The 25909-nt window shown below is 55.5% G+C and overlaps 1 protein-coding gene across 5 annotated transcripts in view; it reads left to right on the top strand.

Moving 5' to 3' along the window:
• The window catches only part of Shank1 (SH3 and multiple ankyrin repeat domains 1), a 56750-nt gene that overhangs the window by 30087 nt on the left and 754 nt on the right, over window positions 1–25909 (top strand). For 2 of the 5 annotated variants that reach the window (XM_008845161.2, XM_017801115.2), the window contains exons 15-24: window positions 5674–5756; window positions 5991–6115; window positions 6652–6787; window positions 7480–7560; window positions 8075–8098; window positions 8269–8337; window positions 8667–8785; window positions 18777–18873; window positions 19569–22647; window positions 25127–25838. In XM_008845161.2, the coding sequence (XP_008843383.1) occupies window positions 5674–5756; window positions 5991–6115; window positions 6652–6787; window positions 7480–7560; window positions 8075–8098; window positions 8269–8337; window positions 8667–8785; window positions 18777–18873; window positions 19569–22647; window positions 25127–25838 (4525 nt within the window). Of the gene's footprint in view, window positions 1–5673; window positions 5757–5990; window positions 6116–6651; window positions 6788–7479; window positions 7561–8074; window positions 8099–8268; window positions 8338–8666; window positions 8786–18776; window positions 18874–19568; window positions 22648–24651; window positions 24733–25126 lie in introns of all 5 variants that reach the window. The other 3 variants (XM_008845162.2, XM_008845159.3, XM_029569271.1) reach the window with 3 other exon arrangements.

Genomic DNA, 25909 nt, shown 5'->3' with positions numbered 1-25909 from the left:
CGGATCGGGACCCGGGCCGGGGCCGGGGCCGCGGTGGCGATGGCTTTGTCTGCGGTTGGGGGTGGCCCCGGCGGGGGCGCCCTGCCCCAGCCGCCCCCCGCGCTCTCCTCCAGCTGGCCTGCCCTGGGGCCCCGGCGGCGCAGTGTCTGGTACATTTACAGGTAACCGAGCGCGCCGCCCCCTCGCCTCGCCACGACCCCCACTCCTGCCCTGTGCCCTCCGCTCTGCCTCCCTTCCCCAAGCCTGAACCCTTCCAGACCCCTCTCTCGGCCTCCCAGCGCCTCTTGCTCCTCTCGGTCTCCCCCTTCCTGCGCCCCCCAAACGCACTCCCCAGCCATGGCCTCCAGGATCCCCCAGACCTTGCACCCTATCCCACCCCCACTAAAGGACCCTACTCCAGACTTCGCAGCCCACTCTTGCACTCCGTAGTTCCCCTACTCCAGGGAGCCCTTCCCCCTGGGTCCCTGCACAGGCTCCTCAGGCCCCCTGTCTCTGCAATCTCCCACCCCCCGGTATCCCCGCCCCTCTTCCTAGAGCCAGCAAGGCCCCCCATTCATACCCCCTGTCTTCCATTCACAGTCGGTCCCCCCACACACACCTCCATCACTCAGGCATCCCGCCCCCGGCCTCCCCTCCCCTCGTCTTTTTCCGCTGCGTGTCACTGTGCGGGGTGTACGTGTGTCAGTGATGTGCGCGCATGCGACTGCCTTCAGTGTGAGACACAGACATGGGGTGACGGTGGGCTCCCGGCCCATTCCCCCCACCCCAGCCATGTCCATCTGTGTGTCCCTGCGTCTGTGTGTCTGTCTCTGTGTGACTTGGAACCATAGCGAGGCTGTCTGGGGACTGCGTGTGTGTGTGTGTGTGTGTGTGTGTGTGTGTGTGCGCGCGCGCGCGCGTATGTGTGTGCGCGTGTGCGCGCGCGCACGCTTGTGTGATAGAGTGTGTCTGTCCCAGAGACTGCGGCTGTGTTTCCCAACACCCAACCTTCCCCACACCCCTTCAACGGTTTCCTCTTGTGTTTCTGTCCCCATGTGCGGCTCTCAGTGCCCCCATGGGGGATCTATGCATGGGGGAGGGACGACCCTGGAGCCTTGCGGTTCTTGCCCTCTGCGGGGATGAGGGCACGTGGGCTGAGGCTCGCTTGGCTTCTGCATCTGCCTGTGTGCCTGTTCTCAGCATGGGCACTGGGCCGGCTTCCCTGCACTGGGGACCCCAGGGCAGGAGGCCTTGGACAGGCGGGCCCAGATGGGTACACGCAGAGGGAACTGAGGACCAGAGGGCGCACCGTGGACCGCAGCCAGCTGCGGGCTGTAGCATCCTGAGTGGGCCAGAGGGACCTGGGGGCGGGGGTGGGGCACGGTGGCGCCGCAGTCTCCGTCAGGGATCCGGCGAGCCCCAGAGACCTCTCTGGGACACAGAGGGATGGCCTGGGGGAGGACATGGCACCAGCTCCTGGTGGCCAGGTAGCCCGCATAGCATAAGTGGGTGCTGTGGGTGAGAGGCAGGATGGAGGGGAATGGAACCTGTGGGTACTGGAGCAGCGAGGGTGGGTACTTGAGTTTGGCGGGTGCTGTGTGCAGAGAAAGGTGATGGAGTAAGGTCGGGAGGCAGGGACTGGGGAAAGGATTTGGGGGCAGGGATCGAGCCAGCTCCTGAGCCTGGGGTGGGGGGTGTCTCAGGGATTGTGAGAAATGAGACTGCTAGGAACAGAAAGGCTTTCCATGGATGAGAAAGCGGGCAGGTAGAGTGGAAGGGATGTGGGGGTTACTGGAGAACATCGTGGGGTTCACTGCATAGAGGCAAGAGAATGTGGAGCACTGAGGCCTGGGAAGTGGAGCATCAGGCAGGCATGGTGAGAGGTGGTGGAGGTATACAAGGAACGCATTGAGGAAGGGAACAGTGGTGTGACTGGGTGGAGGGATGGTCCCCCGGTGTGTTCTGAGGGCACCCTCAGACCGGCTGGCTGATGGAGACATGGGGGTACAGGATGTTGCAGAGTGAGGTACAGGTCTGTCGGGAGGATGCTCTCAGGGAGGATGGATGGAGAGCTGGAGGAAGCTGGGTTTGAAGGAGAACAGATGGGAAGTTTGGGGGGATGGGAGTACCATTTCTAGGGGGCAGACAATGGGGTTCAGGTGAGAGGGAGAGACAGACAGGGTGCTGTGTAATCTCAGCACTCGGGAGGGGCAGAGGCAGGTGGAGCTCTGTGAGTTCTAGTTCAGCCTGGTCTACATAGCGAGTTCTAGGCCAGTTGGAGCTACAGGGAGACCCTGTCTCAAAAGATCAAAAAAAAAAAAAAAAAAAAAAAAAAAAAAAAAAAGGGGGCGGGCGGGGGGGCAGCGCGACACAACACACGCTCACAATCAACCCTGAGGGGTGTTAAAAAGGACTTAAATGTGAGATGCTCAGAGAAGCGTCTGGCATTGAGTCACATTTCATTATCCGTTGCTCTTGGGGTTCAAAGATCTTGGGGTAAAGCCCAGGGGCTACAAGGGTAGTTGGGAGACTCGAAGTTTTGCAGAGATGTGTCTGAGGTATTTGGATGGTGTGGACTGGAAGGAATTATAACTACAATCACCCGGATCTCTTCTTGGGTATTGTTACTTACTGTGTGACCTGGGGAAAGCTACTTAACCTTTCTGTGCCTCTGCTTCATTACCTATAAAGCAGAAATAAATGGTATTTAAGTCTTCCTCAGAGGCTGATGGTGAAGGGTTTTAGATACTGGCTGGCCTGTGGAAAGCCCTAGAGCTAGTCATATGAACAAGGGAGCTTTGATTGTATTGGGATTGTATTTGATTGCAGAGCTTGGGAGGTTCGTGTGCAGAGTAGGGGCCTAAAAGAGACTCCAGAGCCAAGTGCGATGTGATGGCTCACACCTGCCATCCCAGCACTAGGGAGGCTGAGGAGGAGGATTGCTCTGAGCTGTGGACCAATCTAGGCTTCATAGTAAGATTATGAGAGAGAGAGAGAGAGAGAGAGAGAGAGAGAGAGAGAGAGAGAGAGAGAGAGAGAGATTGAGATTTCAGAGAGGAAAGATGGGGGAGGAGGAGGTGGCAGACATAAATGAATGAAGGTGACTTTGCCATTGGTGAGGCATAAAGGGGCCTGAAGGGCACTGTTGCCTCCTGGGGATGGTTCCTGGAGATGTAGAGGTGTCAGAGTAGCAAGGACTATCTATGAGTTTGGAGATTGTCATAGGGTCTGTGCCTGAGGCTGTCACAGAACACCCAGGCCTGAACTGGGTGACTCTGACCCACCCCTCAACTGTGTCCCATTGATCATTCCCCCATCTGGCCCACCGCTTGTCCTTCCTTTGAGACTCCTTAGCCCCCTTTCTCACTCCCCACCCCACTTCACCTCCCCTTCTCTGAGCCCCTCAGCCTTCACCCAGCACCTGCTCCATGCAGCTGTGAAGATAGTCAGGGTGGGGGAGGGGGAATGTGCTGGGAGCCCATGCACAAGTTTGCTGGACTCTGAGTAGGCACAGGCTGAGGTTGGCCTCTGTGTGCATGCAGCCAGAGAAGCTGTATCCTGGCATGTGAAGACCACTTGCTGTGGTACAAATACATGGGTTTCACCATGGAAGCTGTAGGGGTCAGGAGAGCTCACAGAGGTGCTGATGGGGGAAGGGACGCTGGCATATAATAGGCACACAGTTAGGTATTATGCCGGTGTGCTGGGAGGTGCTCAGGGGGCGTGTGATGGGGATACACTGAAACCAAAGCGAGGGGGAGTTAGTATCAGGGCATACTGGGATGTGTGGGGGATGTTTCTGAAATACACTGGCGTATTGGAGGCCTCTGAGCTGAATGTGAGGGGGTAATGGGGGAGCCTGCTTGGCTATAATTGCAGCGACTTAGAGCCACACAGGTCTTACTGGGATTTGTTGTATGTATGTGTGTTGAGGGGGGGGTCTCTGCATTGATGAAGGTTACAGGGGGTTTGTGCTATACAGCTCTGGTTGTCACCAATGGATGCTGGGGCATGGAGGGACACAGCAGTGCATACATTTCTGGTGGCTCAGAGTGTTCTGGAGTGTTCCAAAGGGCGTAGGGCAGGAGTGGAGGAGTTTAGGTGTCCCTGTCGTTTATTGGATGGACCAGTGAATGGTTGTGGATTCCTGAGAGATTCAGTGGTGACCAGGATCTGGGGCTGTGGCTGCAGTGAGCCTGAGGAGGTGTCAAAATGAGTGTTATGATTGGAATTTCACCAGTCTTTCCTGGGAGTATATGCTGGTGAAGTCTGTGGCTTTGCTGAGAACCATCACTGTGTTCAGAAGGAGTTGGCCTTTTTTTTCCAGTACTGGGAATGACACCCAGGACCCTGTACACACTGGGCAGGGGCTCTACCACTGAGCCACACCCCAGCCCCTCACTGGGGGAGTCTAGGCAGGGGCTCTACCTCTGAGTTTATTTTATGTGTATGAGTATATTGCCTGCATGTATGTGAGTGCACCCGTGTCATGCAATGCTGCAGAGGTCAGAAGAGGGTTTCGGATTCCCCTGCAACTGGAGTTAAGGATGGTTCGTAGCCACCATGTGGGTGCTGGGAATTGAACCCAGGTCCTCTGCAAGAGCAGTCAGTGCCCTTAACTGCTGAGCCATCTCTCCAAACCCCTTTATGGTCTTTTTGAGACAGGGTCTCCCTGTAGCCCCAGCTGGCCTGGAACTCTCTATATAGACCAGGCTGAACTTGAAGCCACAGAGATCTACCTGCCTCTGCCTCCTGAGTGCTGAGATTAAAGGTGTGTACCACCACACCCCGCTTTTTTTTTACATTTTACCTTAAGTTGCCCAGGCAAGCCCTGAACTTTTGATTCTTCTGCCTCAGCTCCCCTCTCAGTAGCTAAGACTACAGGTCTGCTCCAGTGAGATCTAGTTGGTAGTTGGTATGTGACCCAAGCCTACTGCTAGTGTACCAGAGACACACTTGAGATTTACCAGAGGAAGCAGTGGTCAGCGCTGCCTACCGGAACTTTCTACAAGGGACAGGAATACTCTGTGTCAGCACTGTGGCTGGCTGCCTCGAGTCCATCATGACCAAGGAACAGACTCTACATTTAATGTTGATTAATTCTGGTAAAAAAGAATAGTCCCTTGAGGCTAGTGGTCACCATATTGGGCAAGGCCAGTTAAGCAGTGTTCTGTTTTGCTTCGGTCCTTGGGAGGTGTTCCTTAACATATGTACGGTAAAGGAAATGGGGGTCTCAGTACACACACCTCTAGACTTAATAGCTCCATCTAAGGACAATGAACAAATCCTCCTCAGCCCATGAGAAGGCCCCTCCTCTCTGCCACAGTCTCCTCAGGCAGGCCCCCACTGTAGGCAAAGGTTAAAGGCTCAGGTTCAAGGTCACTTGAACTACCAGCTGGGATCCAGGCTATGGCTGTGGTGAACTAGAGCCTTCTCTGCCCACCCCACTGGGTGTCTGGTTCACCATGGGCTCCGAATGGATGAATGGACAGGCGAATGAAGAAGAGTGGGTGGAGCAGAAGCACCCAGACTCCAAGGGGTTGTCTCTACCAGAGGGGGGATGGGGGACGCGTCCCAGCAGCTGCCATGAGTCTTTGAGCAGAGGCTGGGGCACCCTGTGGCTGGGTGGGGTACCAGCTTTGTGCCTCATGAGCCCTTCTCCACCCTCTCCCTACCCCTCCTGCCTCCTGCCAGCGATTACATCATCAAAGAGAAGACAGTCTTGCTGCAAAAGAAAGACAGCGAAGGGTTCGGGTTCGTGCTCCGTGGGGCCAAGGGTGAGTGCCGAGGGGATGGGACGGTCTCTGTGACCCAGGAAGCAGGGCCTGGGTGGGGAGGGTGGAAAAAGAGAATGGACCCACACACACTCCCTCGAGCTTCCCCATTGCCCCACCCCGGGGTGCTGGTCCCTCAGCTCCAGTGAGTCCTCTGTGACTTGGGTCTGAGCCCCATCCCCTGCTCGGCCTCTCTGCCCCTCCCCTCCGACCCCGCCGGCTCCTCCCCGTCTGCAGCGCAGACCCCCATCGAGGAATTCACCCCAACCCCGGCCTTCCCGGCGCTGCAGTACCTCGAGTCTGTGGACGAGGGTGGCGTGGCGTGGCGGGCAGGACTGCGGATGGGAGACTTCCTCATCGAGGTGAGCTCTGGCCACGTCATCTTCCTGGGGACCCTGACGACAAGGCCCCACCCCACCTAAGCCACAAGCTGAGCGCAGTTTCCCGTCACCCACTGACCTCATGCAATCTTTAGGATCTACCGCAACCTATCCCACAACACTTTGTAGACCCCAGAAATGTCTAAGCTGGTGTGATGGCTCACACCTGTCATTCCAGCCTGTGGGAGGCTAAGGCAGGAAGATTGCCACTAGTTCCAGGCCAGCCAGTGCTACCTAGTGAGTTCCATTCAGCCTAGGCTATAGAGTGAGTTCCAGGCCAGCCTAGGATACAGAGTGAGTTCCGAACCAGCCTGAGCTATATACTTTCGGCCCAGCCTGGGCTACAGAGCGAGACTATGTCAAAAACAAAAGTATCACAGAACTGTCCCCCAACAATACAGGATACAAGAGAGAGACAGAGGTGATCAGCACACAAAGCTTCTGCCCAGCCCTGAGGGGTGGGGGCACTGGCAAGGTTTCTGGAGCTCAAGGTCCTGTCCCCTCTCTCCACACCACAGGTGAATGGGCAGAACGTGGTAAAGGTTGGCCACCGGCAGGTGGTCAACATGATTCGTCAGGGAGGCAACACACTGATGGTAAAGGTGGTGATGGTGACCAGACATCCGGACATGGACGAGGCTGTCCACAAGAAAGGTGCTTCCACATCTGGGGTACAGCTCAATCCATAGACCCAGAACAGGAGAAGCCCCAGGTCCCACCCCCAGAATACCATTAATGGGGCATTATGGAAGAGGCCTGCCAGATCAGACATTCAAGGTCATACTAGACTTATTTGTGAGTTTGAAGCCAGCCTGGGCTACATGAGACCCTGTCTCAAGAGAAAGGAGTCGGGGCTGGAGAGCTGGCTCAGCAGTTAAGAGCATTGGCTGCTCTTGCAGAGGACCCAGGTTTGGTTCCCAGTACCCACATGACAGCAACCATCTGTAACTCCAGTTCCAGGGGATCTGTTGTCCTCTACTGGCCTCCATGGGTATTGCATTCATGTGGAGCACTTACATGCAAGCAAAACACTTGTACACATAAAATTAAAATAAATAAGAAAATAAATGTTAAAAAGAGAGAAAGGGATTTTTTCAACCACCCGTGGGGCCAAGCCTTGGTACCCCAACTGTCACGAAATTAACACTCTCAGCACACCACCCCCACACACCTGAAGGTTCTGTTTTTCCCGGGAGGCTGCCTGTTCATAACCCTTCTGGGGAGAAACTGAGGCAGAAAAGGGTCAACATGCTGGGATGCTGTTCTTTGTGAACACAGCAGTAGGACAAGGTTCCAAGGGGTCCTCTCCCCACAATGCTGAGGCCTCCCACCCCCCACCTTTGCAGCATCCCAACAGGCTAAGCGGCTCCCGCCCCCAGCCATCTCCCTGCGTTCCAAGTCTATGACTTCAGAATTGGAGGAAATGGGTGAGTCTGAGGGGCTGCTGGGACCGAGGGCCAGGGGCAGCCCGGGGCTGGATCACCCATGGCTTTGTCAGTGTCGTTAGTCACAAGGGGTCTTGAGGGTCCCCGTCTTCCTCCTCCTGTCCCTCTCCACTCCCCACCCATGTCCTCAGGGCCAGATTCCACAGCCTGTCTATGCGTGGCTGGGCTCAGTTTTTTGAGTCTCCCCTCCGTCCTGCTGTATCCCTGTTTCTATGTCAGGGGTCTTGGACTCTGTTTTGTGGGTCACTCTCTACCTCTCCCTTCTCCCTCCTGCCACTGGCCCCCTCAAACAACCAGGGGGTCGGCTCCTCCCTCCAGACAGTGCTTCTTTGAACCTGGGGTGGGTCCTGTTGACCCCAGTCATGGGGTCAGTTGGGCAGCTAACCATCCCTCACCCCCTGGGTCCCTAAGGGAGGTGGACATTCCAGAGAGGGGTCCCTTTCCTCCCCCTGACCTCCTAACTCTTGGCTCCTCTGCTGCCTCCCCCCCGGGCTAGTCTCCCCCTGGAAGAAGAAAATTGGTGAGTGGGCTCAGGTCTGGTGGGAGGGTTCCAGTTTCCTGACCCCAGCGGCGGATTCACCCCTCCCTGACCCCAGCCCAGCACTGCCCCCAACTCGCGCTGGCCACACCCGCTGGGCCACACCCACTGGCCATGCACTCTGGAGCTTCATCCCTCTCCTTTGCCCACAGACTATGAACAACAGCCTGCGCCGGTGCCCAGCATGGAGAAAAAGAGGACTGTCTATCAGATGGCTCTCAGTAAGATGTTGGAGCACGGCTCTCGGATGCCCCAGTCCCTTTCTGGGGATGTTGCATGCATCCCTTCCCTCCTTCCCTCCAAGCACCCTTCAGCCAGGTGTGAACTTGGCACTCAGAGTCCTCGTAGCCCAAGCATACCCATACCACCACTGCACCATCCTCTCTCCTGTGTTCTGCCATCTCTGGGCCCCTGCTTGCTGGGCTGGAAGGCGACCCCAGGCAGGGATAGAAGCAAACTCTAGAGCTTGCCCCCAACAGCCTGGTCTCTGTGGCAGGCCACAGCAACCTTCACTTTCACTGTCTACCCAACTGTCTTCACCTCCCCACAGACAAACTGGATGAAATCTTGGCTGCGGCTCAGCAGACCATAAGCGCCAGCGAGAGTCCTGGACCTGGTGGCCTTGCGTCCCTGGGCAAGCACCGGCCCAAAGGCTTCTTCGCCACGGAGGTAGGTAACCTGGCTTGATGACCTGAAGCCCCACTGCAAATGTTTCCTGAACCCCCAGAGTTCCATGCTTGTGCTGGAGGGGTACCATGATTCCCGCCCCCAATGATAGCCTCCCCTATCTTTCTGTTCTCTGGCCTCCAGGGGCACTGCATGCACATGACATACACATACAGACCCACTTACACATAAATAAAAATAAAATAAGTTTTTAAAAAACTATTAAGCCCCTGGTCACAGTGACATGTGCCTGTTATCCCCACTACCTAGGATGCTGAGGCAGGAGGATTGATTGAGCCCAACGAGGCTGGGCAAAACAGGAAGGGCCTGCCTTAATTTATTTAAAAACATGAACAGGGCTGGGAAGACAGCTTATTTGGTAAAGAGCTCGCCATGAGAGTAAGGTACCGACATGGTGGCTAACAACCACCCTAACCCCAGTTCCGGGGGTCCAGCATCCTCTTCTAACCTCTGTGAGCTTTGCATGGAACAGGTGCACTTACATACATGCAGGCAATACACTCATACACATGCAATTAAAATACTAAAATGTTTTTAAAGGCACAGGGTGCACGTCTGTAATCAGAGCACTGGAAAGATAGACAGGAGGATCCCTGGGACTCACTGGCTTTAAGTCTGGCTGAATGGGCGAGCCCCAGGTTTACAGAGAGACCCTGTCTCAAAAACTAAGGTGTAGGGGCTGAAGGGATGGCTCAGAGGTCAAGAGAGAAGACCCAAGTTCAGTTCCCAGCACCCACCTGGTGGCTCACAACCACCTGTAACTCCAGCCCCAGGGAATCCAACACTTTCTTCTGGTCTCAGAGGGTACCACTCTTATATGCACATAGCCCCACACAGATACACTCACATACAGGGGCCAGAAAGAAGGCTCAGCCGTTAAAAGCACGGACTGTTCTTACAGAGTATCTGAATTTGGTTTCCAGCACCAACATGGCAGCTAACACCATCCCTAACTCCAGTTCCAAGGGATCTGGCTCCCATTTCTGTGGGCATTTACATTCATGGGAGCATTTACATACATACAGGCAAAACACTGATACACATAAAATAAAATGAGGTAGCAGGCAATTGAGGATGACATCCGATGTTGACCTTTGGCCTCTAGACACACCGACAGGTACACGCGCAAACACATACACATACACACGCACAAACCTTGAAAAACAGCCTGTGTCCCCTCTCCACACATCCACCTGCTCCTTCCCACTATCAGAAGCTGAGCTGTAACAAGGGTCCGTCATATTTCAGATGCTGCGTTTTGCACAAAGTACCTTAACCTCACTCATGCCCTAGAATCTTCCTTCGAGGCATATAACACTAGTTAGCTTGTTTACCGGGGGTGGAGGGTCAGGGAGGCCCAAGTGAGGGGAGGTCCAAGCTCAGTGGGGCCCTTCTGCTGTATTCTCCCCATGGGCTCAACCACTTAACACAAACACATCCCCACAAGGCCTATCAGTGCCACCCACACACTCCAACTGTCACCTCAGGAGGTCACCCACTGCTTGCCAAGGCCCTGTCCTCAGGCCACACCCACAGCCTAGTGGTGAACAAAGGTATTCACTTTAAATCCGGCTTCTTCACTTTTGAGGAGCCCAAGAGCCCCATGGGAGGCTGTCATAGGCTTTCTCAGAACAGTGCTTACTGTGTCTTACTAGGCAGGGGCTCTACCATAAGCCACACCCCAGCCCCTCACTGGGGGATCCTAGGCAGGGGCTCTACCCCTGACCCACACCCCAGCCCCTCACTGGGGATTCTAGGCAGGGGCTCTACCACTTAGCCACACCCCAGCCCCAGCCCCTCACTGGGGATTCTAGGCAGGAGCTCTACCACTGACCCACACCCCAGCCCCTCACTGGGGGATTCTAGGCAGGGGCTCTACCCCTGAGCCACACCCCACTCTCACTGGTAGGAGTTATGTAAGTGCTCTAGTGCTGATTTCCAACTTCTACTTTAGAAATATATTTTTAAATATTTTACTATTTTTATTTTATGTGTATGAGTGTATTGCCTGCATGTGTGTGAGTGCACCTGTGTCATGGGTGCTGGGAATCAAACCCGGGTCCTCTGCAAGAGCAGTCAGTGCTCTTAACCACTGAGCTATCTCTCCGGCCCCTGGAAGTATTTTTTAAAAGTGAAATTTGAAGTCAGCTGTGGCAGCCTGGCCCTGTCATCCCAGCACTCTGGAGACCAAGGCAGGAAGACTACAATGAGGTTGGCCTGGGCTACAGGGTAACTCTGTAGAGAAAAAAAATTTTTTTTGGTTCCGTAATATGGGTATCTTTTTGTCAATGTGTTATACTTCGAGGTCGGGCTGTGGAACTTAACTACTCTAATTGCAAATTCCAGAGCAGTATAAACACTATTTGTAGAAATCTGGGCCACTGGGACAGGGTAGGGAAATTCTGTGATTTCTCCCGTGGATGCAGACACCTGTCTCACTGAGACTAGCAGAGCTCCCTTCCTCAGAGGAAGGCTGTGCTTCCATAGGGAGTCTGAAAACTGACAGGCTGTTTGTTCTTGTCCAAGTGCATAGCCTCCCTGATGCCCACCCACAGCCCCAACCCCAGGGTTAGGCCCCTGCTCCAGACAGCCCTATGGTCTTACAGGAGGCAGAGGCAGGGGATGAGTTTTGCAGCAGCAATCCTGGAGTCTCCAGCTCAGAGGCAGAGTCCCAGGCCACTTCCCAGGCTGTCAGAGTAAAAGCCCCAGCCCCCACCCCGCTTTATGCCCATCCTTGGTTCCTAAAGGATCTAGAATCTGCACAGTCATTGGGGTCACCTTTCATGCCCTGCTGCCCACAAAGTCAGAGCAAGAGTCCAAAACTGTAGGCTGGAGATGTGGTTCCATGGAGGAGTGTTTGTCTAGCATGTTCAAGGCTCTGGGTTCTGCTCTGGGTTCAATCCCAGTACTGCAAAAGAATGAAAGCCTGGCAGGGGAGGGAGATGGGAGGGAGGAAGGAGGGAGGAAGAAGGAGGGAGGCAGGCAGAGGGACAGATGGAGAAACAAGAGAAAGGATGGAAGGAAGGGAAGGGAAAGGAATCAACTACATCAGCCTTGGAGCCAGGCTGTGGGTTCAAATCCTCAATCCCCCCACTTCCTATGTGCCTTTGAACCAGGCTGCCTAATTTTCAGGATCTCTGTTTCCTGCTCTGTATAATGGGTCCAAGCCATTCTGGCTGTGCCCAGGAGGGTTGAATGAGGCCAACACCAGTCACAACAGGTGCTCAACAAAGAGCTGTCTCCTCACTCTCCCCACGCTCTCTGACTGTCAGGGTCTTGTTCCCTCACTCTCTGATTAAACATTCCCCCTGGAGTTGTGACTTTTCACACCCAGTTCTGAGTTGCACAGATCCAGCAGTGTGAGGTCATATCTGATCCATCTTTTATATGTGGGTGGGTGTCCATTTGTGTGTGCATGTGTGCGTAGGTATGTGTGCATGTGTGTGTGCATGTGTATGTGTGTGTAGGTATGTGTGTATGTGTGTGTATGTGTGTAAGTGTGTGTATATGTGTCTGCATGTGCATGGGTGCATGTGTATGTGTATGTGTATGTGTGTAGGTGTGTGTATATGTGTCTGTGCATGTGTGTGTGTGTTTATGTGTGGGTGCGTGTGTATTTGTGTGTATGTGTATGTGTGCAGGTGTGTGTGCGTGTGTGTGCGTGTGCATGTGTAAGCCAAAGGACAACCACAGGTACTCTTCAGATGTCAACCACTTTGTTTTTGTTTTATTTATTTTATTGTGTGTATAATTGTATTGCCTGTGTGTATGTAAGTGTACCACCTGTGTGCACTGCCTGTGGTGGTCAGAAGAAGGCATTGGATCTCTGGAAATGGAGTTACAGACAGTTGTGAGCTGCCATGTGGTTGCTGGGAACTGAACCTGGTTCCTCTGCAAGAGCAGCCAGTGCTCTTAACTGCTGAGCCATCTCTCCAGCCCCTAACCATATTGTTTTTAATTTTGTTTTATTTTATGTGCATGAGTGTTTGCTTGCATGTATGTATGTACACCACAAGCATGCAGTACCCACAGAAGCTAGAAGAGGGCATTGAATCTCCTAGAACTGTAGTTAAGGACAGTTGTTAGCCACCATGTGGATGCTGGGAACTAAACCTGGGTCCTCTGCAAGAGCAGCTGGTGCTCTAACCACTGAGCCATCTCTCCAGCCTCCAGGCTCATTTTGAACTTGCAGCAATCTTCCTGTCTCAGCCTTCTGAGTGCTGGGATGGCAGGTGTGAACTCTCTTGCCTGGCATTTGTTTGTTGTTTGTTTTTAGAGACAGAGTTAAGCAGTTTTATGCCCTGGGTTTATCCTAAGTGGAACTAGATCCACACTGCCACCATATTGGTGCATCTGTCCATGAATTCAGTGTTTCCTGGAGGCCTGGGCCCTGCCTTCAGGGACCCCACTTCCTCAGACATACCCCCTCTGCTTCTCAGCTACTGCGGCCTCTTGGATGTCCCTCCCTGGGGCTGCACACCTCCCTAGAAGTTCCCTCTGTTCCTGGTCCCCAGAAATTCTAGCAGTCAGAGCCCACTTCAGATCAAACCACTTCCCTCCTCTTCCACAGAGCGAGGCCAAACCCAGCCTTGCCCAGTTCTGATGAGTGTTAGAGGGGTTGATCCCAGCACAAGAAGGTCTCAGCAGGACAGAAGATGACAGATGAGGTCCAGTGATGCAGGCTTGTCATCCCAGCAAATCAGAAGGTGGAGGCAAAGGGGTGGAAAGTTCTGGGTCAGCTTCTGCTGCAGACTGAGATCAAGGCCAGCCTGAGCAACTCAGTGAGACTCTGTCACAAAAGAAAAAGTGCAAAGAGAACTCAGGATGTAAATTAGTAGTAGAGCTCTTGCCTAGAATCCCCCCAGTGAGGGGCTGGGGTGTGGCCCAGTGGTAGAGCCCCTGCCTAGGCTCCCCCAGTGAGGGGCTGGGGTGTGGCTCAGAGGTAGACCCCCCTGCCTAGAGTCCCCCAGTGAGGGGCTGGGGTGTGGCTCAGAGGTAGAGCCCCCTGCCTAGAATCCCTCAGTGAGGAGCTGAGGGCCTGAGTCAGGTAGAGTGCCAGTCTAGTATGAACAAGGCCCTTGGATCCATCCACATTGGAAATTTCAGCCATCTTCCCAGCAGGTTTGGTCCCTCCCTGGTGGCATCTGGCTCAGCCTTCCTCCTGTCCTTCCTGCCTCTCTGGGCCCCTATCTCTGTATACTCTGGCTCTTTTCCCCTCCAGCCTCTCCCCAGGCTTCCACGTGCTTCCTGTCTTCTCTGCCTGTGTCTCCCCATGTCTTTCCGTGTCTTTCTCAGCTCTCCTCTCACCCACTCAGGGTTGGCACAGCAGGATGTGCGCACCTTGCCACTGGCACCTGACCCAAGAGGTCCCCTAAGATCTGGGCCCTCCAGCCTAACCTTTAAGGAGGCTCCTACCCAGTAACTGGTGATGTAATCGAAAAGGTGCAATGTGATTGGCAGTCTCTCTGAGCCAAAGTTGATGCTCTTGGTGTGTGGTGTCCAACTATCCTATCTAGAGCCATCTGATCCTTTGCAGAGAGGACGCTGGCTGGTGCCTCAGCCAGACGACCTGTCACTACCAAGTCCTGTGCAGGGTTCACCTAGTGTGTGTGCATGCATGTGTGTGTGTGTTGTATATGTGTGCATGTGTATGGTGGTGGTGGTGGTGGTGGTGGTGGTGGTGTGTGTGTGTGTGTGTGTGTGTGTGTGTGGTGTCAGGGGCGTGCTTGTATATGTGTGTGTATGGTGTGTGCATGGTGTGTGTATACAGTCTATGTATTTTTCTTTATGGTGTTCATATGTCTGTGTGTATGGGGTATGTGTGTATGTATGTGTGTTGTTATATTTTTAATTTATTTTTATGTGTGTGAGTGTTTGCCTGCATGTATGTAAGTCATATCCCCTGAAACTGAAGTTATGACTGGTTACTGGTTCTGGGAAGTGAACCCCGGTCTTCTGTGAGAGCAAGTGCCCCTAACCACTGAGCCACTTCTCCAGTCCCTGTGTGTATGGTGTGTGTTTGTGTGTGTGTGAGATGTGTGTGTATGGTGTATGTGTGTGGTGTACAATGTGTGCATGGTGTGTGGTGTGTGGGTGGTGTACAATGTGTGTGTGCTGTACAACGTGTGGGTGGTGGGTGGTGGGTATGTGTGGTGTACAATGTGTTATGGTGTGTATGTGTATCTGTTGTGTAGATGGTATTTGTGCTGTGTGTGCACATGCAGTGTGTGTGTGAGGGTGTGTGGTGTGTATATGCATGTATGGTATATAACATGTTATGGTGTATGTATGATGTATGTGGTATGTGTTTATATGCATGTATGATATACAACATGTTATGGTATGTGTATGATGTGTGTGGTGTATGTGTTATATGTGTATATGTGTGTACGGTATATAATGTGTTATGGTGTATGTGGTGTATGTGTGTGGCCTGTGCGCATGTATGGGGAGAGTGTGGTGTGTGTGTGTGTGTGTGTGTGTGTGTGTGTGTGTGTGTGTGGTGCAGGGTGATGAAAGTGTGATGTGTGCGAGTGTGGCACACAGGTGGAGGTCAGCGTAGGAGGTCGGGGTCTTCTACAGCTCTCCTCCTCACTGCCTTGAGAAGAGTCTGCCACTGAACTAGAACTTGTCACAGCTACACTGGCTGACGGGAGCTCTAGGGAGCCCTCAGTGCTGGGGTTACAGGCACTCAAAGCTATGCTTGGCTCTTCACATAGGTGCTGTGGATTCGAATCCAGGCCCTCATGCTTGCAGGGCAGGTACCTGCACCAGCTGAGCTGTCTCCCCCCACCTCACCCGTTTTTTTTAAGCCAAGCTTTTCCAAGCTGAAGTGTTTCCCCTCCCTCTGCAAAACATGGGCGGGGGGGGTAGGCGGTACACCTCCAGGATCCACCCCTCTCCCCTAGCCTTCTCTATTGCTTTCATGGCCTCAGGGTCCCTCATCCAGATCTGGGCACCCTGAGTCCACTTCTGTCACACTCATCTTTCTGCTGTAATTCTGACCCCACCCCCTTCACCATGTCCTCAGTCACCCTGACCCTTCTCCATCACCCTGACCCTCCTCCGTCACCCTGACCCTTCTCCATCACCCTGACCCCCCTGACCCTCCTCCATCACCCTGACCTCCTCCATCACCCTGACCCTCCTCTGTCACCATGACCCTCCTCAGTCACCCTGACCCTCCTCCATCATCCTGACCCTCCTCCATCACCCTGACCCTCCCCCATCACCCTGACCCTCCTCCATCATCCTGACCCTCCTCCGTCACCTTGACCCTCCCCCATCACCCTGACCCTCCTCCATCACCCTGACCCTCCTCCGTCACCTTGACCCTCCCCCATCACCCTGACCATCCTCCATCACCCTGACCCTCCCCCATCACCCTGAACCTTTCCCATCACCTGAACCTCCACCATCACGTTGGACCTCCCCCATCACTCCGACTCTGATGAGGAGCCATCTCCTTCTGACTCTCAGCCTCTTGACTGGTCTAATGGAATAACTGGGCCTGCCCCTGAGTTCCCTGGGCACCAGTGTTGATACAGGTTTGGTGTAGATACAGCACCCCCTGCTGGCCTCTGTGCTTCCTGCATCTCTGCAGGGTATCTGTCTTTCTGGGGTGATTTTTCTGAAACAGGGTCTCATGCTGTAGCTGAGACTGACCTGGAACTCATTTTGTAACCCAGGCTAGCCTAGAACTCATGGTAATCCCCCTGTTTCGGCTGGAATGACAGGTGTGAACCACCACACTCGACCCTGTGTTCTGTTCTATAATTTTTTTGTTTATGGCCTGCCTTTCATGTAGCAGGAACATCCGTGTCTTCTAGAACAATCTTTGTTAGTAGAATGAATGAGCCAAACATAGACAGTCCTAACCAAGGAGGTGAGTACAGCAAGGGGGACACAAGACAGGGATGCAGGACCTAGGAGGGCCTAGGATCCATCAGGCCAGCACTGTGCTCTAGAGTTTTCCATGAGGATGGAAATGTTCCACATTTCCTGTGATTGGGAGCCACTGTCACAGATGACTATGGAGAACTTCAAACATGGCTAATGTGACAGACGGATGGATGGTCAGACAGATGGCTCGCCAGAGGGATGGATGGAATGATGGATAGAATGATGGAAGGACAGATAGAAGGATGGACAGATGGATGGATGGATAGATGGATGGATGGAATGATGGGAGGGAGGGAGGAAGGAAGGAAGGGAGGGAGGAAGGAAGGAAGGAAGGAAGGACAGATGAAGGAAGGATAGATGGATGGATGGAATGATGGAAGGGAGGGAGGGAGGAAGGAAGGAAGGAAAGAAGGAAGGAAGGATAGATGGGTGGATGGAATGATGAATGGGATGGATGGGATGATTCAATGATGGAAGGAAAGATGGATGGAAGAAAGGAAGGACAGATGAAAAGATGAATGGATGGTTGGATAGAGAGTGGAGCCACTGGATTGGGAGCCACTGTCACAGATGACTGTGGAGAACTTCAAACATGGCTAGTGTGACAGACGGATGGATGGTCAGACAGATGGCTTGCCAGAGGGATGGATGGAATGATGGATAGAATGATGGAAGGAAGGACAGATAGAAGGATGGACAGATGGATGGATGGATAGATGGATGGATGGAATGATGGGGGGGAGGGAGGGAGGAAGGAAGGAAGGGAGGGAGGAAGGAAGGAAGGGAGGGAGGGAGGAAGGAAGGAAGGAAGGAAGGAAGGAAGGAAGGACAGATGAAGGAAGGATAGATGGATGGAATGATGGAAGGGAGGGATGGATGGGATGATGGAATGATGGAAGGAAAGATGGATGGAAGAAAGGAAGGACAGATGAAAGGATGAATGGATGGTTGGATAGAGAGTGGAGTGATGGGTAAATGGTCAGATGTATGGACAGAAACTTTTCTTTCATGAGTTGAAATTGGGGCTGGAGAGATGGCTCAATGGTTAAATGTGCTTGTGTAATAATGACAGAAGTTCAGATCCCAGCAGCCACATAACAAGCCAGGCACCCTGCAAACACCTACAGCTTGCAGAGCATGGCATTGCATGCCTTTAAGCACTCAGGAGGCAGAGACAGGCAGATCTCTCAAGATGAAGGCCAGTGTGGTCTACTATATAGAGAGTTCCAGGCTAGCAGGGCTAATAGTGAGTCCCATCTGCAACTGTAGCTCTAAGGGATCTGGTGCTCTCTAGTGGTCTCTGCAAGCAGATCACCTGCACACACAAATAAAATAAATCTTTTACAATAATGATTGAACTTGACATGAGAGTGTCTCCCAGGCAGCGGAGGCTCACATGGAGCTCTGAAGTGGGAGTCAGTTTGGCCTCATACCTGCGCATCTCCGCGGATCTCACACCGGCTGGGAAGCTGGCTCCTTAAGAAGTGCAGGTGCTGAGGCTCAAAACTCAGGTCGTCTCCACCCACTGGGCCGTCTCCCCAGCTCTGATTTCCTTTTGAAAGATGCTGTTAAGATGCGTCTGGAAAACAGACAGGAATGAGAAGGGAACAGCAAGCGGACAGACCTGGTCAGTCTCAATAGCCCAGTACCATGTCTTTGGGACCTGGGTAGACTAGACCACGGCTGCACGAACAGCCTGGCTTAGTGGGACAGGAAATAGAACCGGTGGAGTCAAATACTCCCCTTCTTTTCTTTCTCCCCATGTCAGCTGAGAAAACTGTCCTACTGAGAATTCCTTTCAACCTTCCGGTCCCTCCTAGCTGCGACTCACAGAAGAAATGTAACTCTAAGGGTGTGGAGTCTTGGTGCTCTGACTGATCTCTCCTCTCCTCTCCTCTCCTCTCCTCTCCTCTCCTCTCCTTCTGATGATCCGTCATAATCCATCTGCAACTCTCCTTTCACAGCAGAACACAGGAATCTCTGGATCTTGATCTCTCCTCTCCTCCCCTCCCCTCCCCTCCCCTCTCCTCTCCTCTCCTCTCCTCTTCTCTCTATCTCTCCTGCCCTAAAGTCGAGCTTTGATCCGCACCACCGCTCCCAGCCAAGTTATGATCGCCCTTCCTTCCTGCCTCCCGGACCTGGGCTTATGCTCCGGCAAAAATCTATTGGTATGTCTTGGAAATGTGGTCTGTGGCCACATGCACTACCTACCCTAGTTAGATGGCTTTTGAGCCATGTGACCCGGGGCGGGTGGCTTCAATCTCTTGACTTAGGGCTCTGCATCTAGAAAAATGGGGATTTTTTCATACCTAGACGGAAGAGCTCGATGCTCAGGGGGAGGAGGACCCAGAGTTGGTAGCAGAGGCTTGTGATTTAACTAAGAGAGGATTCAACAGTTTCTGAGAAGTTCTTTGTAACTGCTGGTCTGTGCCCTCCCCACCCCCCGCCCCGTGCCTTCGTTAAACTCACCCCTAGTCACCATTAGCATGTACAGACCTTCAAACAAACTGGAACAGGTGCTCCCTCATGGCCAGAGCATGAAATTTCTTTCTTGGGGCTGTGCGCCACCTGCTGGTTTCGGTTGTGCAGTGCACGGCTTGTATCCCTAGGAAAAGCTGAGCTGATCCTTCAGAAATTTCTAGTGCGACCAGCAGCCTGGTGCAAGCCTTTAATGCCCTCAGCCCACAAGCAGAGGTAGGCCCATCTCTGTGAGTTCGAGGCCAGCCTGGTACACATAGTGAGGTCCAGGCCAGCCAGGTTACAGGGGACACCCTGGTCTCAAAACCAAACCGAAAAAAATACAAAGGAAAATTCTAGCTCTTTCACACAGCCCCCAACTACTTGTTCTTGTGTGTCTCTCCAGGAACTGCAGAGGATGACAGACCCTACCTAGCCCCACCAGCCATGAAATTCAGTCGTAGTCTGTCAGTCCCCGGCTCGGAGGACATCCCCCCACCACCCACCACGTCCCCACCAGAGCCCCCCTACAGCACACCCCCAGCCCCTTCCTCCTCCGGACGCCTCACCCCCTCCCCCAGGGGAGGCCCGTTCAACCCCAGCTCTGGGGGCCCCCTTCCCGCCTCCTCCCCTTCATCCTTCGATGGGCCCTCCCCTCCTGACACCCGTGTGGGAAGCCGGGAGAAGAGCCTGTACCACAGTGGACCCCTGCCCCCTGCCCATCACCACCCACCACACCACCACCACCACCACGCACCGCCTCCCCAGCCCCACCATCACCACGCACACCCGCCTCACCCACCAGAGATGGAGACGGGCGGCTCCCCTGACGACCCACCGCCACGCTTGGCTCTGGGACCCCAGCCCAGCCTTCGAGGCTGGCGGGGCGGAGGACCTAGCCCGACCCCGGGGGCTCCATCGCCTTCCCACCACAGCAGCGGAGGCAGCGGCCCCTCTCAGGCCCCAGCCCTGCGCTATTTCCAGTTGCCCCCGAGGGCGGCCAGCGCGGCCATGTACGTGCCAGCTCGCTCGGGCCGCGGTCGCAAAGGCCCGCTGGTCAAGCAGACCAAAGTGGAAGGGGAGCCCCAGAAGGGCGGCCTCCCTCCCGCGCCGTCCCCCACGTCTCCGGCGTTGCCGCAGCCGCCACCCCCGGCCGCGCCGTCGGAGAAAAACTCCATCCCAATCCCCACCATTATCATCAAAGCCCCGTCCACCAGTAGCAGCGGCCGCAGCAGCCAGGGAAGCAGCACCGAGGCCGAGCCTCCCGCCCAGCCCGACGGCACGGGTGGTGGCGGCTCCTCGCCCGGCCCCGCGCCCACCACCTCCCCGGTGCCGCCGTCCCCGTCGCCCGTGCCCACCCCCGCGTCGCCCAGCGGTCCGGCCACCCTGGACTTCACCAGCCAGTTTGGAGCAGCCCTGGTAGGCGCGGCGCGGAGGGAGGGAGGCTGGCAGAACGAAGCCCGACGGAGGTCCACGCTGTTCCTGTCCACCGACGCAGGGGATGAGGATGGCGCTGGCAGCGGGCTGGGCCCCGGGGCGCCCCCGGGTCCCCGGCTGCGACACTCCAAGTCCATTGATGAAGGCATGTTCTCCGCCGAGCCGTACCTCCGGCTGGAGTCCGGGGGCAGCAGCGGGGGGTACGGGGCCTATGCGGCGGGCAGCCGAGTCTACGGCGGCAGCGGGGGCAGCAGCGCCTTCACCAGCTTCCTTCCCCCGCGGCCCCTGGTGCATCCCCTAACCGGCAAGGCCTTGGATCCCACCTCTCCTTTGGGGCTGGCCTTGGCCGCCCGGGAGCGGGCCTTGAAGGAGTCTTCAGAAAGTGGGGGCGTCCCTCAGCCGCCTCCAAGGCCCCCCTCGCCACGTTACGATGCCCCACCGCCCACCCTCCACCACCATTCGGCTCACTCACCACATTCTCCCCATGCGCATCACGAGCCAGTGTTGCGCCTCTGGGGGGACCCGTCGCGCAGGGAGCTGGGGTACCGTGCAAGCCTGGGGAGTCAGGAAAAAGGCCTCCCCGCCAGTCCCCCTGCAGCTCGCCGGTCCCTGCTGCACCGTCTGCCCCCGACGGCTCCTGGGGTCGGGCCTCTCCTGCTGCAGCTGGGGCCTGAGCCCCCCACCCCCCATCCGGTGGTGAGCAAGGCCTGGCGTTCCACAGCTCCAGAGGAGCCGGAGCGGTTGCCCCTACACGTGCGGTTCCTTGAGAACTGCCAGCCCAGGCCCCCCGCAGCGGGTACCAGGGGTTCTTCCACCGAAGATGGGCCTGGGGTCCCACCACCCAGCCCTCGCAGGGTCCTGCCTGCGTCTCCCACCTCCCCGCGGGGCAGCGAGGAGAACGGCCTTCCGCTGCTGGTCCTGCCACCGCCGGCCCCATCCGTGGACGTAGACGACGGCGAATTCCTGTTTGTGGAACCACTGCCTCCGCCTCTGGAGTTCTCCAACAGCTTTGAAAAGCCAGAGTCACCTCTCACTCCTGGGCCTCCCCACCCTCTGCCCGACCCTCCCACCCCGGCCACCCCTCTGCCCCCAGTACCACCCCCAGCCGTGGCCCCGGCCCCCCCTACCCTGGACTCCACCGCATCCAGCCTGACATCTTATGACAGCGAAGTGGCCACGCTGACCCAGGGGACTCCCGCGGCTACGGGGGATCCTCCTCCCCCAGGCCCGCCGGCCCCAGCAGCCCCAGCTCCCCCAGCCCCGCAGCCAGGCCCAGACCCTCCACCTGGCACGGATTCTGGCATCGAGGAGGTGGACAGCAGGAGCAGCAGCGACCATCCTCTGGAAACTATCAGTAGCGCATCCACACTCAGTAGTCTCTCTGCTGAAGGTGGAGGCAACGCAGGGGGTGGGGCTGGGGGCGGGGCCGGGGTGGCCAGTGGGACAGAGCTGCTAGACACCTACGTTGCCTACCTGGATGGCCAGGCCTTCGGGGGGAGTGCGACTCCCGGTCCACCATACCCCCCACAGCTCATGACTCCCTCTAAGCTCCGGGGCCGGGCACTGGCTGGTGGAAGTTTACGACCTGGTCCTAGTGGGGGACTCCGAGATCCTGTCACCCCCACCAGTCCCACCGTCTCTGTGACCGGAGCTGGAACAGATGGACTACTGGCCTTGAGTGCTTGCTCCGGACCCTCGACGGCAGGTGTGGCTGGGGGTCCCGTGGTAGTGGAACCGGAAGTCCCATCAGTACCCTTACCGACCGTCTCATCCCTGCCTCGGAAGTTGCTGCCTTGGGAGGAGGGCCCCGGACCCCCGCCACCACCCCTGCCAGGGCCCCTGGCCCAGCCTCAGGCCTCCGCCTTGGCTACGGTCAAAGCCAGCATCATCAGCGAACTCAGCTCCAAGCTCCAGCAGTTTGGTGGGTCCTCGGCAACTGCAGGAGGAGCTCTGCCATGGGCCCGGGGAGGCAGCGGGGGCAGTACCGACAGCCACCACGTGGGAGCCAGCTACATCCCAGAAAGGACCTCATCCCTACAGCGGCAGAGGTGAGCAGAGGCTGGCACTGGTGGGTGGACATGGCTGGTGCTAGGACCCACTGCCCCCACCTTTGTCCCCCTAGGATCCCCTAGGACACAAAAAATAGAAACTGGACTGTCTTGCAGTAGTCCACACTCTGAGCACACTCTTGACTCCAGGGCCACTGAGACAAAAAAAGAATTGCATATTTTAGATTTCATTGTGTTTGAACTTGTCCTGGGAATCAAACCCAGGGCATCAGACATGCTAGGCAGGGGCTCTACCCCTGGCCCACACCCCAGCCCCTCACTGGGGGAGTCTAGGCAGGGGCTCTACCCCTGAGCATACCCCAACCCCTCACTGGGGGATCCTAGGCAGGGGCTCCACCACTGAGCCACATCCCAGCCTCTCCCTGGGGGATTCTAGGCAGGGGCTCTACCACTGAGCCACACCCCAGCCCCTCACTGGGGGATCCTAGGCAGGGGCTCTACCACTGAGCCACACCCAAGCCCCTCACTGGGGGATTCAAGGCAGGGGCTCTACCCCTGAGCACACCCCAGCCCCTCGCTGGGGGATCCTAGGCAGGGGCTCTAACCACTGAGACACACCGCCAGTCTTCTTATGTTTGAATTTGAGATAGAATCTCACTAAATTGTTTAGGCTTGCCTCAAACTCACTCTGTAGCTCAGGTCGGCTTTAGACTTGTGATCCTTATGCCTCAGTTTCCCCAGAGGCTGGAAGGATAGGCCTATACAACCAGGCCTAGCTTCAAAATGTTATTAAGAAAGGAAACAGCAGTTGCAGCTGTGTCTGTGTGGCTCCACATTACATCAGACCTGACCATGGAAGGAGCGGGCATAGCACCTGCCTGAAGGAGATTCAGACAGAACTTAATTTGGACTATTGTTTTCTGTGTAGGGAGGGAAGGACATGGTGTCTACTGAGAACCCAGCACCCGAGAGTTGGAGGAATAGGGATCAAAACTGAGGTTCCCTAAGTACATTAGTTGTGATCTCAGTGAAGCCTGACCCGGGCAAACCCTGCTGGTCTCAGGGAAAACAATCCCATTCTTGACTCAGACACAGTAAGGACAGCTTGCCAATCTCCCTCTCCATCTACAGAGCTCACTGTATTTTGATCTTGGGTTTAATAGTGTGATTTAGCAGGCCTCAGAGATCTGAAACAGTCTTCACATTGTTCCTCACCAAGGATGGGATGATGCCTCCTGTAGTCAACATTTGCATGGGCTGGGTGGGGGTTCACACCAGTAGTGTGTCCCTCTGGGTGAGGGGAGGGGCAGAGTAGACAGTTCAGGACTGGCCCAGCCCCCAGGTGCCAGGTCCTCAGCCTATCACTGGGAGGAGATTCTAGGCAAGTAGTCTTACTATTAAGCCACACCCCAGCCCCTCACTGGAGGATTCTAGGTGGGGGCTCTACCACTGAACCACACCCCCAGCTCCTCACTGGGGGATTCTAGGTGGGGGCTCCACCACTGAGCCACACCCCCAGCTCCTCACTGGGGGATTCTAGGTGGGGGCTCCACCACTGAGCCACACCCCCAGCTCCTCACTGGGGGATTCTAGGTGGGGGCTCCACCACTGAGCCACACCCCCAGCTCCTCACTGGGGGATTATAGGCAAGCACTGTGCTGCTGAGCCACACCCAGAGCTAGATGGTAGGCACAATAATTAGTCATTCTTGTAAAACAACCCAGGTATTGGATGGTTACACATCTGTCAGATATTGAGGCTGTGGGTGGGGAACAGTGAGTCACCCAGTGGGAACAGCCAGTCAAAGGCCCCGTGTGCTGGAGGGAACTCAAGGGATGAGGGAAACCTTTTCCTCCCCTTGTTTCTTCTCTCTTTCATTTCCCTCTCTTCACCTTTCTCTCTCTCTGTCTCTCTGTCCCCTATCCCCCTCCATCTCTCTCCACCCTGAATGCCCACCTCTTTTTTGTTTCTCACTCCCTGTCTCTCTGTCTTCCACTCTGCTATGACTTACCATAACGCCAAAAAAAAAAAAAAAAAAAAAAGGCAGTTTAGAATAGTGGTGAAGAGCTCAGATTTCGGTGACTTCTAACTGGGCTCTGCCACATCCTGGCTGTGTGTCCTTAGGCAAGTTTCTTAAACTCTCTGTGCTGTTGACAATATAGTAACCTGTCAGGGCTGTCTTGGGGATTAAATTGAGAAGCGCTACGGAAAGCCCTTAGTCCAATGCCTGGCACACTTGAGCAGCAGTGAGTGGTGATGGATATTATTACTGGCACTTAATGTTTCTTTTTCTTCCATCTTTCTTGGCTATCACCCTGTCCCTGTCCTTTTCTCACCCCTTTCTTCTCTCCTGATATCCATCCGACCTCCCCTTTCACCCGGATCTTCTCCATCTCTCCGCCCCTGTTGTGTCTTCCCTTCCGTCATGACCGTACCTCCTTCTCACCCCTCACCCCTGCCCTCAACACTCCTCCCAACCCTTCTCCCTCCCCACCCCACCCCCCTTGTGACATTCCAGGCTCTCCGAAGACTCCCAGAGCTCTCTCCTCTCCAAACCCCGAAGCAGCCTCTTTCAGAACTGGCCTAAACCCCCTCTGCCACCACTCCCCACTGGACCCGGGGTCTCCTCTTCAGCAGCTGCCGGCCCAGGAGCTACTTCCCCAACGTCGTCCTCAGCTTCCGCCCGACATCTGCAGGGCGTGGAGTTTGAGACACGGCCTCCTCTGCTCCGCCGGGCGCCCAGCCCCTCGCTGCTGCCCACCTCCGACCACAAGGTCAGCCCGGCGCCCAGACCCTCCTCTCTGCCTATCCTGCCTTCCGGACCCCTCTACCCGGGCCTCTTCGACATCCGCAGCTCCCCAACAGGAGGGGCAGGAGGCTCGGCTGACCCTTTTGCTCCCGTGTTTGTACCACCGCACCCTGGGATATCCGGGGGTCTTGGAGGAGCCTTGTCGGGGGCCTCTCGCTCCCTATCGCCCACACGCCTGCTCTCGCTGCCGCCGGACAAGCCCTTTGGCGCTAAGCCTCTGGGGTTCTGGACCAAGTTTGATGTGGCTGATTGGCTGGAATGGTTAGGCTTGTCGGAGCATCGAGCCCAGTTCCTGGACCACGAGATTGATGGTTCCCACCTGCCCGCCTTGACCAAGGAGGACTATGTGGACCTGGGCGTGACCAGGGTGGGTCACCGTATGAACATTGACCGGGCTCTCAAATTTTTCCTGGAAAGGTGATGGCTGGCCTGGACGGACCAGCCCGTCCATAGGACCCTTGGGCCTGTTGGCCTTTTGACCTCTGACCATCT

This window comes from Nannospalax galili, unplaced genomic scaffold (genome assembly GCF_000622305.1).
Source record: "Nannospalax galili isolate Female #2095 unplaced genomic scaffold, S.galili_v1.0 scaffold960, whole genome shotgun sequence".
NCBI lineage: Eukaryota > Metazoa > Chordata > Mammalia > Rodentia > Spalacidae > Nannospalax > Nannospalax galili.
Note: the sequence above shows the minus strand (reverse complement) of the source record. Positions and strands in the feature narration are given on the sequence as shown.